We start from the raw sequence: 16,027 nt of genomic DNA, 5'->3' as shown, positions 1-16,027 counted from the left end.
CTTCACAAGGTTTTCACCTTCATCTCCATCCCTGGATTCTCTTCACTGTCTGATCTTCATTCCTACAGCCTTCATCACCATCCCTGGAGTCTCTTCACTGTCTGATTTTCATTCCTACAGCCTTCATCACCATCCCTGGATTCTCTTCACTGTCTGATCTTCATTCCTACAGCCTTCATCACCATCCCTGGAGTCTCTTCACTGTCTGATCTTCATTCCTACAGCCTTCATCACCATCCCTGGAGTCTCTTCAATGTCTGATCTTCATTCCTACAGCCTTCATCACCGTCCCTGGAGTCTCTTCACTGAGTAAGTATAAATAGTATAAGAAACCTCTCCCATTCTACTTGTCTATTATCTTTGTTTAGAAATAGTCATTTGTCTGACCTACTGATTTTCCCTACAATTCATTTTAAGGATTTAGAAATATAGAAATGGTAGAATGAGGAATGTCAGAGTCTGGAATATAAATATATACAATTTGTTTAAAATGTATATGATGGTGTGTCTTGACATTAAGGACCGTATATGAATATAAAAGGTGTGTACAGTAGTAGTTATATAGGATGAGCCTTGACTAGAATACAGGGTGGAGTACTGGTTGGTAGACGGCTAGTAACAGTGACTAAAGTTCAGGGTAGGGTACTGGGCGGAGGCCGGCTAGAAGTGACTATTTGAACATTCATATTGGACAGCCTTACCTATAGAGTAGCACCACCACCCATCAGCTCATTCTCTTCTTGATGTCAAAGCTGCAGTGTATTGTTGCTATAGGAGTTTGATGATTAATAATCCTATTTACTCCAAGACACACTAAGATGTCACCATACTATTCATTTAAAGCCCCTCTGTCAGATATAAATCATCAGAGTGGGAAACAAACTGACATGGAAACAATGGAGCAAATGTATCACTATCAAAGGGGTGTATTATGACATCATATAGAACTACTCAGACATTCCAAATATCACTTGATTATCAGAGGGGTGAATTATGACATCATATAGAACTACTCAGACATTCCAAATCAGGCTTCATCCACATCATGAAGGTGGATATTGATCCAACCATTTCTAAAGTAATGACCGGGCTGATGGAAACAGGATATGCCTGAACAATTTTATAAATGCTGACAGACGATTTGTTACTTCGTTTGACAATTTGTGTCAGTAAAAATGTCTAAGTGAGAAATGGCTGTGGAAACTCCTTAATGATAACAATCACATCTTAGTTAACTTGGAGTCACATGATGACATGTTGTGTGGTCCTCCCACTATGACTTGAGAAACCATGTAGTTTATTAGGCTACAGATGAAATAAGTTATGAACTTCACAGGGTGGTGAAAGTGCACTTGATGAGCTTGATGCTCCTTTCCAATACATTTTGAGGTTCTTATTCTGGTGACATGATGATCGATGCTTGGTTGCCATTTGACAAATAAAATAATAATCTCATAATTCGGGTAACAACGTTTATTCAACCAGTGGGAGGTTTGTAAATGCCCCCAGGAAAGTCGAACTCTTCATTGAGACAATAATAAACAGCAATCCGTGGGAGAGTTGTGGTGGATATTATAAAATAAGGATCTGCTGGAGTCCAAGTCAAACCAAGATTCTTTATTTCTGAGCTCATAGAGAATAACAGAGTTACACAGCGCACAGTTATGTGGACACACAAACAATTAACATTTTCCATTACAGAGTCTGAACATTTTCATTTCATTAAATCATCAGTGGACAACAATGCAACAAATGCATCACATCCAAATATCACTTGATTATCTGTAGTGCTGGAGGAATGACACACCCAGATAAACACAGAGTTTTAAAAAAGGACAATTTAAAAGAAGGAACCTGATCTTCTTTATATTCAAACTGACAGACTCCATATTCACTTCATGTTTTCTAATAAAAACAAACAAATATATGTTTGAGTATACCCTGTACCATTTAATTTCATCTGGTAAAGACAGGTAAACACATTGTCAGTCAACAATATAAGACAACGGGAGCACTGTGTATGTTCTCTGATGAATTTTAAGTCAATGTGATGTGAAATATCAACATACACGCTAAGAGAAGTAATTTCTTTCTCCTGTGTGGATTCTCTAATGACGTTTAAGTGACTTATGAGTAATATGTTTTCCCAGTCTGAGCTTTTCTAAGCCTTCTCCTTTGTGTGCAGTCTAATGTGTTCTTTCTGGCTTCCTAAATGGGCAAATGGTTTGCAACCTGGGAGGAGTGGTAAGGCTTCTGTCCTGTGTGTATTCTCTCATGTCGTTTCAGCTCCCCTGACTGGATGAAACACTTTGCACATTGGGAGCAGTGGTAAGGCTTCTCTCCAGTGTGTATTCTCTCATGCAGTTTCAGCTCCCACGAACGGACAAAACACTTTCCACATTGGAAGCAGTGGTAAGGCTTCTCTCCTGTGTGTATTCTCTCATGAACTTTCAGGTTTTCTTTCTGGTAGAAACTCTTTCCACACTGGGAGCAGTGGAAAGGCTTCTCTCCTGTGTGTATTCTCTCATGTAGTTTCAGCTCCCCCGACTGGTTGAAACACTTTCCACATTGGAAGCAGTGGTAAGGCTTCTCTCCTGTGTGTATTCTCGCATGAGCTTTCAGGTTTTCTTTCCGGTTGAAACTCTTTCCACACTGGGAGCAGTGGTAAGGCTTCTCTCCTGTGTGTATTCTCTCGTGTTGTTTCAGGTTTACTCTCTGGTTGAAACACTTTCCACACTGGGAGCAGTGGTAAGGCTTCTCTCCTGTGTGTATTCTCTCATGCCGTTTCAGCTTCTCCGACTTGTTGAAACACTTTCCACAGTGGGAGCAGTGGTGTCGTCTTGCTAGTTTGGACGTCCCTGGCTCTGGTTCCTCCGAGTCTGGCCTTTCTCCTGCCAAAGACAGTGTTATTTTTAAATAGAGACCCGAATGAAACCACATGATTAAACAACCTTGCTACGAGGGTAAATTCTAAATCAGATCTCTCAATAACCCGAGGCCAGTTTTAACAATCTTAGTGTGATTTTAAAACAAATGTAGAGCTCCCTGGTAATTACTGATATGTTTACATTACTTATTTTATTCATCCTGTTTTACAAGTCAGAACACAAAAACCTGGACAGTTCTAGGACACTGAAGACACAGACGTCGCTGGATTCCAATTGAACAGGTGGTTCTAAATATATAACTTTCATAGCTGTATGATACAGAATGTGACCTATACACTTCCTTAAACATAAAATAACTAAAGAAGTAATTTTGTGTGGAAGTCCAAAACTTGTTTTTACATCGAAGATACAAAGCACATCAGTAACATCTCCCCGTAGTTGAAAGGGTTCGACACATTGCTGTGTCAGATTTTCAACATTTTGATTATCGCTGATGTCATATTTTTGGTAAATGTTCCTAAAACTGATAGTAACAACAAAAAACAAAAATATAAACGCAACATGTAAAATGTTGGCTGTTTCATGAGCATCACTGTTAGTCACATTTATTCTTTGCCAAGATAATCCATCCACCTGACAGTGTGGCATATCAAGAAACTGATTGAACAGCTTGGTTATTACACAGGTGCACCTTGTGCTGGGGATAATAAAAGGCTACTCGAAAATGTGCAGTTTGTTCACACAACAATGCCACAGGTCTCTGAGGGAGCGGGCAATTGGCATGCTGATTGCAGGAATGTCCACTGGAGCTGTTAGGAAATTTAATGTAAAGTGCCAGTCAAAAGGTTGGACTCACCTACTCATTCAAGGGTTTTTCTTTATTTTTACTATTTTCTACATTGTAGAATAATAAAGACATCAAAATGATTAAAAAACACATGGCATCATGTAGTAACCACAAGTGTTAAATCAAAATATATATTGTATTCTTCAAAAGTTGCCACCCTTGCTTTCTCTCAAACAGCTTCACCTGGAATCCTTTTCCAACAGTCTTGTAGGCATTCCCACATATGCTGAGAACTTGTAGGCCACTTTCCCTTCACCTCTGCGATCCAACTCATCCCAAACCATCTTGATACAATACATTAGATTCAAAGGTACCAAAAAGTACAGTAAAAATTACTTCCATCTCTGGAAAAAAATAAAAAGATAAAATAAAAAACGGTGGGGGATTGTGTAGGCCAGGTCATCTGATGCAGCACTCCATCACTCTCCTACTTGATCAAATAGCTCTTACACAGCCTGGAGGTGCGTTGGGTCATTGTCCTGTTGAAAAACCAATGACAGTGGGACTAAGCCCAAACCAGATGGGATGGCATATAGCTGTGGAAGCCATGCTGGTTAAGTGTGACTTTGATTTATTTATTCATGACATTGTCAACAGCAAAGCATCAGCACACCATCACATCTCCTCCTCCATGCTTCACGGTGGGAACCACACATGCGGAGATAATCTGTTCATCTACTCCGCGTCTCACAAAGACATGACGCTCGGATCCAAAAATCTCAAATTTGGACTCATCAGACCCAAGGACAGATATCCACCGGTCTAATGTCCATTGCTCGTGTTTCTTGGCCCAAGCAAGTCACTTCTTCTTATTGGTGTCCTTTAATAGTGGTTTCCTTGCAGCAATTCGACCATGAAGGCCTGATTCACGCAGTCTCCTCTGAACCGATGATGTTGAGATGTGTCTGTTACTTGAACTTTACATTTACATTTAAGTCATTTAGCAGACGCTCTTATCCAGAGCGACTTACAAATCGGTGAATTCACCTTCTGACATCCAGTGGAACAGCCACTTTACAATAGTGCATCTAAATAATTTAAGGGGGGTGAGAAGGATTACTTTATCCTATCCTAGGTATTCCTTGAAGAGGTGGGGTTTCAGGTGTCTCCGGAAGGTGGTGATTGACTCCCCTGTCCTGGCGTCGTGAGGGAGTTTGTTCCACCATTGGGGGCCAGAGCAGCGAACAGTTTTGACTGGGCTGAGCGGGAACTGTACTTCCTCAGTGGTAGGGAGGCGAGCAGGCCAGAGGTGGATGAACGCAGTGCCCTTGTTTGGGTGTAGGGCCTGATCAGAGCCTGGAGGTACTGCGGTGCCGTTCCCCTCACAGCTCCGTAGGCAAGCACCATGGTCTTGTAGCGGATGCGAGCTTCAACTGGAAGCCAGTGGAGAGAGCGGAGGAGCGGGGTGACGTGAGAGAACTTGGGAAGGTTGAACACCAGACGGGCTGCGGCGTTCTGGATGAGTTGTAGGGGTTTAACCTGTTGATGCTCTGGGGGCGCTATTTCATTTTTGGATGAAAAACGTTCCCATTTAAACAAGATATTTTGTCACAAAAAGATGCTCGACTATGCATATAATTGATAGCTTTCGAAAGAAAACACTCTGACGTGTCCAGAACTACCAAGATATTTTCTGTGCGTGCCCTAGAACGTGAGCTTCAGGCAAAACCAAGATGAGATGGCATCCAGGAAATGAGCAGGATTTTTGAGGCTCTGTTTTCCATTGTCTCCTTATATGGCTGTGAATGCGAGAGGAGTGAGTCAACCCTTTCTGTCGTTTCCCCAAGGTGTCTGCAGCATTGTGACGTATTTGTAGGCAGATCATTGGAAGATTGACCATAAGAGACCACATTTATCAGGTGTCCGCCCGGTGTCCTGCACCGAAATTCCGGTGTCCTGCACCGAAATTGGTGCGCAAAAGTCACCTGCCAGTATTTTTCCATGGGATACAGAGAGGAAAGCAAGCTTCCACGAACTGCATATCAATGAAGAGATATGTGAAAAAACACCTTGAGGATTGATTCCAAACAACGTTTGCCATGTTTCGGTCGATATTATGTAGTTAATCCGGAAAAAGTTTTACGTTGTAGGTGACTGAATTTTCGTTTCGTTTCGGTAGCCAGACGCAATGTAGAAAACGGAACGATTTCTCCTACACACAGACGCTTTCAGGAAAAACTGCGCATTTGGTATGTAACTGAGAGTCTCCTCATTGAAAACATCAGAAGCTCTTCAAAGGTAAATGATTTTATTTATTTGGTTATCTGGTTTTTGTGAAAATGTTGCGTGCTAAATGCTACTCAAAATGCTATGCTAGCTTTGCATACTCTTACACAAATTAGTCAATTTCTATGGTTCAAAAGCATATTTTGAAAATCTGAGATGACAGTGTTGTTAAGAAAAGGCTAAGCTTGAGAGCAGACGCATTATTTTCATTTTATTTGCAATTTTCAGAAATCGTTAACGTTGCGTTATGCTAATGAGCCTGAGGCTTTAGTCACGATCCCGGATCCGGGATGGGGAGTTTCAAGAAGTTAATGGCACAGGCAGGGAGCCCAGCCAACAGCGAGTTGCAGTAATCCAGACGGGAGATGACAAGTGCCTGGATTAGGACCTGCGCCGCTTCCTGTGTGAGGCAGGGTCGTACTCTGCGGATGTTGTAGAGCATGAACCTACAGGAACGGGCCACCGCCTTGATGTTAGTTGAGAACGACAGGGTGTTGTCCAGGATCACGCCAAGGTTCTTAGCGCTCTGGGAGGAGGACACAATGGAGTTGTCAACCGTGATGGCGAGATCATGGAACGGGCAGTCCTTCCCCGGGAGGAAGAGCAGCTCCGTCTTGCCGAGGTTCAGCTTGAGGTGGTGATCCGTCATCCACACTGATATGTCTGCCAGACATGCAGAGATGCGATTCGCCACCTGGTCATCAGAAGGGGGAAAGGAGAAGATTAATTGTGTGTCGTCTGCATAGCAATGATAGGAGAGACCATGTGAGGTTATGACAGAGCCAAGTGACTTGGTGTATAGCGAGAATAGGAGAGGGCCTAGAACAGAGCCCTGGGGGACCCCAGTGGTGAGAGCGCGTGGCGAGGAGACAGATTCTCGCCACGCCACCTGGTAGGAGCGACCTGTCAGGTAGGACGCAATCCAAGCGTGGGCCGCGCCGGAGATGCCCAACTCGGAGAGGGTGGAGAGGAGGATCTGATGGTTCACAGTATCGAAGGCAGCCGATAGGTCTAGAAGGATGAGAGCGAGAGTTAGCTTTAGCAGTGCGGAGCGCCTCCGTGATACAGAGAAGAGCAGTCTCAGTTGAATGACTAGTCTTGAAACCTGACTGATTTGGATCAAGAAGGTCATTCTGAGAGAGATAGCGGGAGAGCTGGCCAAGGACGGCACGTTCAAGGGTTTTGGAGAGAAAAGAAAGAAGGGATACTGGTCTGTAGTTGTTGACATCGGAGGGATCGAGTGTAGGTTTTTTCAGAAGGGGTGCAACTCTCGCTCTCTTGAAGACGGAAGGGACGTGGAGCATTTGTGATGCTTTGTGAAGCATTTATTTTGGCTGCAATTTCTAAGGCTGGTAACTCTAATGAACTTATGCATCAGAAGTAACTCTGGGTCTTCCATTCTTGTGGTGGTCCTTAAAGTAATGATGGACTGTTGTTTCTCTTTGCTTATTTGAGCTGTTCTTGACATAATATGGACTTCGTCTTTTGCCCAATAGGGCTATCTTCTGTATACCACCCCTACCTTGTCACAACACAACTGATTGGCTCAAACACATTAATACCTGTTATGGCTAGGGATTCCGCTTGCGGAACATTTCAACAAAATCCGGTGAAATTGCAGAGTGCAAAATATATATATATATTTTTTAGAAATATTTAACTTTCATGCATTCACAAGTGCAATACCACAAATTAAAGCTTAAGACTCCATAATGTTTCATCATTAGATGCTACAAGGAAGACTCCATAATGTGTCACGAATTCCGTTTCCTGAGTCTGTTTTTTGCCTGTGTTCTGTCCTGGAGTGTTTTTTCCGGCGTCCTGGAACGCACCCTGTCTGGTTGCCGGGCAATGTAGCCAGTTGGGAGTTCTGATTACCCGCACCTGTATCCCATCAGCTATCTGCACACCTGGTCCTGATCATCATCTCTCCTCTTCATAAGACCTGACATCCATTCCCTGCCGGATCGTTAGCCATGAACAGTATGTCGTGCCATAGTATCAGCCTCAAGTTAGATAGAATTTGTTTTGTTGTTTTTTACGTATTGCTTGCCTTAAACTTACCTCCGTTTGTTCTGTCTTCAGTTACTCACCCGGATCATTTACCCCATTCCCGCCTGGTCGTCGGAGAATTCCGCTACCCCATTGGATCCACCTATTTACTCCCATCAACTCACCACCGCTGCCCGCTACGCCACCTGGATATATCTACCCATTCATATTCACTTGTAAATAAATACTCACCTTCTTCCTACTCTCCTTGTCCTGGTCTGCTTCTGGGTTCGATTTTGAAAGAACGTGACAGAACGATCCGGCCAGTGATGAACCCAGCGGACCTGGACTCCGTTTGCCATACAATTACCCAGCAGGAGAAGATGTTGGGACAACACAACACGGCGCTACACGAGATAGCGGGTTCAATCCGGAACTTATCGGATAGATTAACGAGTATCCAGGATCAGCTCAGGTTGCCGGCGGATCATCCACCACCTGTTTCACCCATATCACCTGCCGATTCGGGAGCGGGTTCCTTCCGTGAGCCCAAGGTTCCGACACCGGAGAAGTACGAGGGAGATCTGGGAGGATGCCGTTCATTTCTTTTACAGTGTAGGTTAGTTTTTGATCTGCAGCCCTACTCTTACGTCACAGATAAGTCTAGGACAGCTTTTGTTATTGAGCTGCTGCGTGGCAGAGCTCTGGAATGGGCTTCAGCTGTTTGGGAACGACGGGACACATGCATGACGTCATACGAGGGTTTCACGGCAGAGATGAGAAAGCTTTTTGACCATCCAGTCCGAGGTAAGGACGCAGCTAAACGTTTGTTCTCTCTTCGCCAAGGAGCTCGCCAAGGAGCTCTAATTTGTGTAAGAGTATGCAAAGCTAGCTTAGCATTTTGAGTAGCATTTAGCACGCAACATTTTCACAAAAACCAGATATCCAAATAAATAAAATCATTTACCTTTGAAGAGCTTCGGATGTTTTCAATGAGGAGACTCTCAGTTACATACCAAATGCACAGTTTTTCCTGAAAGCGTCTGTGTGTAGGAGAAATCGTTCCGTTTTCTACATCGCATCTGGCTACCGAAACGAACCGAAAATTCAGTCACCTACAACGTAAAACTTTTTCCGAATTAACTACATAATATCGACCGAAACATGGCAAACGTTGTTTGGAATCAATCCTCAAGGTGTTTTTTCACATATCTCTTCATTGATATATCGTTCGTGGAAGCTTGCATTCTTCTCTAAATTCCATGGAAAAATACTTGCAGCTGACTTTTGCGCACCAATTTTGGCGCAGGACACCGGGCGGACACCTGGTAAATGTGGTCTCTTATGGTCAATCTTCCAATGATCTGCCTACAAATACGTCACAATGCTGCAGACACCTTGGGGAAACGACAGAAAGGACAGACTTACTCCTCTCGCATTCACAGCCATATAAGGAGACAATGGAAAACAGAGCCTCAAAAATCCTGCTCATTTCCTGGATGCCGTCTCATCTTTGTTTTGCCTGAAGCTCACGTTCTAGGGCACGCACAGAAAATATCTTGGTAGTTCTGGACACGTCAGAGTGTTTTCTTTCGAAAGCTATCAATTATATGCATAGTCGAGCATCTTTTTGTGACAAAATATCTTGTTTAAAACGGGAACGTTTTTCATCCAAAAATGAAATAGCGCCCCCAGAGCATCAAGAGGTTAACTAAGGACGAGCGCCAACGTAGACGTGAGACCAACAGCTGCCTCTACTGTGGTAGCTCGGGACATTACATCTCCGTTTGTCCTCAGCGCCCGTTAAACTGCTCGGCTCGTTAAGTTTGGGAGGTTTGTTAGCGAGCCAGTTTCAACCTCTCAAGAGCCCTGTCAGACCTCGTTTTCCTGTTACCCTCATAAATAAGAATCAGAGTTTAGTGATTAACGCTTTCATCGATTCAGGTGCCGATGACAGCTTCATTGATGTCGACTTAGTGGAACAGCTGGGGCTTTCCAAGGAGCAATTACCGGAAGCCATTGAAGCAACCACTCTGAAGGGCAGTAGTCTGGCACGGATCACTATGAGGACTGAACCGGTTAAGATGTTGTTGTCGGGGAATCATTCAGAGGTTATTTCTTTTTCCATTTTGCCTCCCCCCCCATGTTCCTCTGGTTCTTGGATACCCCTGGCTAAGAGAACACAATCCTTCGTTCGATTGGGTGACTGGTAAGGTAACTATTTGGAGCATTGAGTGCCATGCTTACTGCCTCAGGACTGCCTGTTCTCATGCTGTCCCTAGTCGGGTCAGTGAGTCTGCTCCTCCTGATTTGTCCCTGGTTCCTGAAACATATCACGAGTTGGGTGAGGTGTTCAGAAAGCTCAGTCACTTCCTCCCCACCGACCTTATGATTGTACAATTAAGCTGTTCCCTGGAGCTGCCTTTCCCAAGGGACGGTTATACAGTATTTCTCGACCTGAGCGGGAAGCCCTGGAGACCTACATAAAGGAGTCTCTTGCTGCAGGTCTCATTCGTCCCTCGTCATCACCCCTGGGAGCTGGATTTTTTTTTTGTGAGTAAGAAGGATGGCTCTCTTCGACAGTGTATTGATTATCGGGGGTTGAATGATATTACGGTCAAGAACAAGTAGCCTTTGCCCTTGATGAGCTCCGCTTTCGATTCTTTACAGGGTGCTACTGTGTTTACGAAGCTTGATCTACGCAATGCGTATCATCTGGTTCGGATCAAAGAGGAGGACGAGTGGTTGACTGGATTCAATACACCTACGGGACATTTCGAGTACCAGGTGATGCCGTTTGGACTTTCCAACGCTCCAGCAGTGTTCCAAAGTTTGGTGAATGACGTGCTGAGGGATATGATCGGTCTGTTTGTGTTCGTTTACCTGGATGACATCCTGATTTTCTCCACGAGCTTTCCAGCCACATCCAGCATGTTAAGCAGGTCCTGCAGCGGTTATTGGAGAACCGTCTGTTTGTGAAGGCAGAGAAGTGTGATTTTCACGCCCACACTACATCCTTCCTCGGGTACATCATCTCCAGGGGTGAGATCAAGATGGACCAAGAGAAGGTTCGGGATTGGGCCCGGCCCGGTACGAGATTGCAGCTCCAGAGATTCCTGGGATTTGCGAACTTCTATCAGAGGTTTATCCGTGATTACAGCCGGGTGGCCGCCCCTTTAACTGCTCTGACGTCTTGCACCAGAATTTTCTGTTGGACTCCTGAGGCAGACCGAGCATTTCTGAACTTGAAGAGCCGATTCACCAACGCGCCGATTCTCTCTCAACCTGACACTTCCCGTCAGTTTGTTGTTGAGGTGGACGCGTCTGATGTGGGGGTGGGCGCCATCCTGTCTCAGCGTAGCTCCACTGACGGTAAACTCCATCCCTGCGCCTTCTACTCTTGTCGTCTTTCACCAGCTGAGAGAAACTACGATGTGGGTAACCGGGAGCTTCTCGCTGTGAAGCTTGCCTTGGAGGAGTGGTGTCACTTGTTGGAGGGAGCGGAGCAACCGTTTGTGGTCTGGACTGACCACAAGAATCTGGCTTACGTGCAATCGGCTAAACGTCTCAACTCCCGTCAGGCCAGGTGGGCTTTGTTTTTTGGACGCTTCAATTTTTCCCTGGGTCGAAGACCTGGGTCGAAGAACGGCAAAGCGGACGCCTTGTCCCGGATGTTCTCCAAGACGGATGAGAGTGGGGCCAAGACTGAGACGATTCTTCCCCAGAACCTTGTCGTGGGAGCCGTTACATGGAGGATTGAGTAGGATGTGATGGCGGCCCTTCGGACGCAGCCCGGCCCCAGTAACGGTCCACCCGGTCGGTTGTTCGTGCCTGAGTCGGTCCGTTCTGCTGTTCTTCAGTGTTCCCACGCCAGCAAGATAGCTTGTCACCCTGGCGTTGCTCGGACTATGGCCCTACTGCGCAGATGATTTTGGTGGCCTGCCATGGGAGAAGATACCCGGAGGTTTGTTGCCGCATGTCCTGTTTGTGCTCAGAACAAAAGTACCAATCGGCCCAGCTCTGGGCTTCTTCACCCCCTACCTATTCCTCGGCGACCTTGGTCGCATCTGGCCCTGGATTTTGTCACGGGATTGCCCCCTTCTGTTGGGAACACGGTCATTCTGACCATTGTGGACAGATTCAGCAAGTTTGCTCATTTTGTCCCTCTCTCCAAGCTTCCATCTGCCACGGAGACGTCCGAGATCCTGGTTAGGGAGGTTTTCAGGGTCCACGGATTGCCCAGTGACATTGTTTCTGACCGTGGTCCTCAGTTTACCTCTGCTGTCTGGAGATCCTTCTGTTTGGCCATTGGAGCTACAGTCAGTCTCACTTCTGGATTTCACCCACAATCTAATGGTCAGGCGGAGAGAGCCAACCAGAAGATGGAGTCCACGCTGCGTTGTCTTGTCTCCTCTGATCCCACCTCTTGGTCATCACAATTACCCTGGGTCGAGTATGCCCATAATACCCTTCCTTCATCTGCCACTGGGGTGTCCCCCTTCCAATGCCTGTACGGATACCAACCTCCCTTGTTTCCTTCTCAGGAGAGGGATCTTTCGGTTCCTTCTGTCCAGGCCCACATTCGTCGTTGCCACCGGACCTGGCATCGGGCCAGGAAGGTCCTCCTTAGAGTTTCTGACCGGTATCAGATCCAGGCGAATCGTCGCCGTATTCCTGCTCCCGCTTATACCATCGGAGATGAGGTTTGGTTGGCTACACGGGATCTTCCTCTACGGACTGAGTCGAGGAAACTGTCACCGAAGTTCATTGGTCCGTTTGTAGTGGAGAGGATCATTAATCCTGTTGTGGTCCGACTCAAGTTGCCTGCTACATTAAGAGTACATCCCACCTTTCATGTCTCCTGCCTCAAGCCGGTTCTCCTCAGTCCTCTGTTGCCCCCTCCTCCTCGTCCTCATCCTCCTCGGATGATCGGAGGTGGTCCTGTCTACACGGTGCGCCGCATCATGGACTCCAGACGGCGGGGTCGAGGGTTCCAGTATTTAGTGGATTGGGAAGGATATGGTCCTGAGGAGAGGAGTTGGATTCCTCGGCGTCAGATCCTTGATGACCTGCTTCGTAACTTTTACCGCCTCCACCCTGGCGCTGCGGGTAGTCCGCCCGGTGGCGTTCGTCGGAGGGGGGGTACTGTCACGAATCCTGTTTCCTGAGTCGGTTTTTTGCCTGTGTTCTGTCCTGGAGTGTTTTTTCCGGCGTCCTGGAACGCACCCTGTCTGGTTGCCGGGCAATGTAGCCAGTTGGGAGTTGTGATTACCCGCACCTGTATCCCATCAGCTATCTGCACACCTGGTCCTGATCATCATCTCTCCTCTTCATAAGCCCGGACCTGACATCCATTCCCTGCCGGATCGTTAGCCATGAACAGTATGTCGTGCCATAGTATCAGCCTCAAGTTAGATAGAATTTGTTTTGTTGTTTTTTACGTATTGCTTGCCTTAAACTTACCTCCGTTTGTTCTGTCTTCAGTTACTCACCCGGATCATTTACCACATTCCCGCATGGTCGTCGGAGAATTCCGCTACCCCATTGGATCCACCTATTTACTCCCATCAACTCACCACCGCTGCCCGCTACGCCACCTGGATATATCTACCCATTCATATTCACTTCTAAATAAATACTCACCTTCTTCCTACTCTCTTTGTCCTGGTCTGCTTCTGGGTTGGATTTTGAAAGAACGTGACATAATTTTTCATCATTAGATGCTACAGTCCTCCTTTAAGACTTCATGTTTAGAATGTGTCTGGAAGCGCTACTCTATCTATTCTACTCTCATCCTTTCAGTTTTAATAATATTTAATAATAATAATAATGTTATAGGTAATAACTAACTTTAATAACTAGGGTTAATACCTCCCGGGCGCACCAATAAAACAAAAAACCAAAGCTAACTAACTAGAAACTTTCTCTCCAAAGCTGACTTTAATCAAGGTTTTATATGGTCAATTGGTTTCTCTCTTTTCATTGGCAGAATCCTTTTTCAGTGTTATGATATTCATAACATCCATACACACCAGTCTCTCTTCCTGTCAACTAGCAGAACTCTGCTGGTTGTCCTGGTAACAGATACCAGTCCACCTTCCTGTCAACTAACAGAACTCTGCTGGTTGCCCTGGTAACAGACACCAGTCTCTCTTCCAGTCAACGAACAGTACTCTGCTGGTTGTCCTGGTAACAGACACCAGTCTCTCTTCCTGTCAACTAACAGAACTCTGCTGGTTGTCCTGGTAACAGATACCACTCCATCTTCCTTTCAACTAACAGAACTCTGCTGGTTATCCTGGTAAGAGATACCGGTGGGCAGATCTATTGTATTTGTTCAAACTAAACTACAGCACTTACTTTGATGTGTCAAATCTGATCCTTTCCTCTCTTCTCCTCCTCTCACAGTTCCACTCAGCCCCATTGTTTTCCTGCAGTCCACCAGCAGCACAGACAACCTCTTCATACCCAGCAGTAAGGTGCTACCAGGAGAGGCACGATACAGGGACTCCGGGAGGGAGGAAGGGCTAGCGTTGTCCTGGTAACCATAAAGAGGGGACACAGACGCACATCATTATGGATGCTGATGTCACTGTTGTCATAAACTGCTTTACAGAAACCCAGCCCAGACCCAGATAGAGCAAGCTGTATGCTAGACCAGACCAAGCTGTACCATCTGGTGTTCTGATCTGGAGAGACTCTTCTCTGCCTCGTCAGCATCAGGATGTTGAGGCTCCCCAGAGGATCCACCATAGTCATGTCTCTCTCCTGTGTTAATGAGAACATCAAAATGAGTAGTAAACTTATAACCGTCTAATAAAATCATAGGGTCTTACAAGAGGCATGAATATGTCCCTTTGATATTTTAAGTAGAGATTATGCTTCAATATTGCATTTTAAAAGCCTGTTATTCTAGATGAGGGGAACTTTAATGTAGACCACATGGAGAATTCAATGCATTGAATTGAAAAGTCCCTCAAATATATGAACCAATGGCAGATTGACCCTTTAACAATTCCTACAGTACTAAACAACATATTCAAGTGTAGAACTTCAGTAGAATGCCACTTTAAAACCACACATTAGTTCAACAACGGCATAGTTTGTGTCCCTGTTTAAGACAGTACTCACTGATGTTAATCTGATATTCTGTCTCTTCTTTCACTCCCAAAACGTCTTCCCCCTTCACCTTTATTGAGATAGCATCCTCTTCCTCTCTAAACGGTTCTTTCTCTATCACTATAACAGCCTCCTCTTCCTCCTTTTTCATTCTAAAAGGTTCTTTCTCTTCTTTCACTGTAACCTCATCCTCTTCTTCAATGTTCAGCGCCAGAACTTCTTTCTCCAAACAGCAGTCCTCCTCTTCTATAGCAGGGGAGTAGTTTAATGAACTCATGGTCAGGGATGTTAGCTAGCTAGTTAGCATTAGCGACTAGCCTAGTGCTAGGCTCAGCATCAATCTTTAACAAGTTTGCAAATTCGGTTACAGTTAACCAGTTAATACGTCAACAGAACTGTGTTTAAAACACTGAGATTAGATAATGTACATTAAGATGGTCTAAAGCGTCAATCTTTCACTTTTATATTGGCTAGCAAGCTACCGACGTGGTTGAAAGAGTTGCCGCGTTGTTGTTCTTGAAGAAGCGTCCCGTCCAGTCCATTACACGTCACGAAAGAAGCATCACCTGAAAGACGCTCGTCGCCATCTGCTGACTGGAGTGGGTAACGCAGTTTGGAAACAATAGTTACTACACTTTTTGTATTGGAAAGAACGTCATAATAATTTAACAATAAGCTGATATATTTTCTCTGACTTCTTCCAACTAATTCTTTCCGGTACATAGAATCATAATATGAATATGTAGATGATGCATAAATACTTCTATGAATAGGTAGTGTGTTAATACACATTTTCCCTGTTCATTTTTCACAATCGTTTTTGTCTAGATGTGACCATACTATTCCCTTAAAGCGACGCTCTATAAGATACAAATCATCCTGTAAACAACAGAACAAATGCATCACATGCAAATAGCACTTGATTATCTGTAGTGCTGTACACTGGGTAGACAAA

At 45.1% G+C, this 16,027-nt stretch overlaps 1 protein-coding gene across 1 annotated transcript; it reads right to left on the bottom strand.

Annotated features, from left to right (window-relative positions):
• Window positions 1-1,602: 1,602 nt before the first annotated feature.
• On the bottom strand, window positions 1,603-15,606 carry LOC135538478 (zinc finger protein 501-like). The gene is made up of 4 exons (XM_064964365.1): window positions 15,085-15,606; window positions 14,627-14,721; window positions 14,314-14,491; window positions 1,603-2,891 (listed from the first exon to the last, which is right to left on the bottom strand). Exons 1-4 carry the CDS (start codon window positions 15,347-15,349, stop codon window positions 2,209-2,211), a joined length of 1,221 nt encoding a protein of 406 aa, XP_064820437.1. The 5' UTR covers window positions 15,350-15,606; the 3' UTR covers window positions 1,603-2,208.
• Window positions 15,607-16,027: the final 421 nt, after the last annotated feature.

Source organism: Oncorhynchus masou, unplaced genomic scaffold, assembly GCF_036934945.1.
Source record: "Oncorhynchus masou masou isolate Uvic2021 unplaced genomic scaffold, UVic_Omas_1.1 unplaced_scaffold_972, whole genome shotgun sequence".
Taxonomy (NCBI): Eukaryota; Metazoa; Chordata; class Actinopteri; order Salmoniformes; family Salmonidae; genus Oncorhynchus; species Oncorhynchus masou.
Note: the sequence above shows the minus strand (reverse complement) of the source record. Positions and strands in the feature narration are given on the sequence as shown.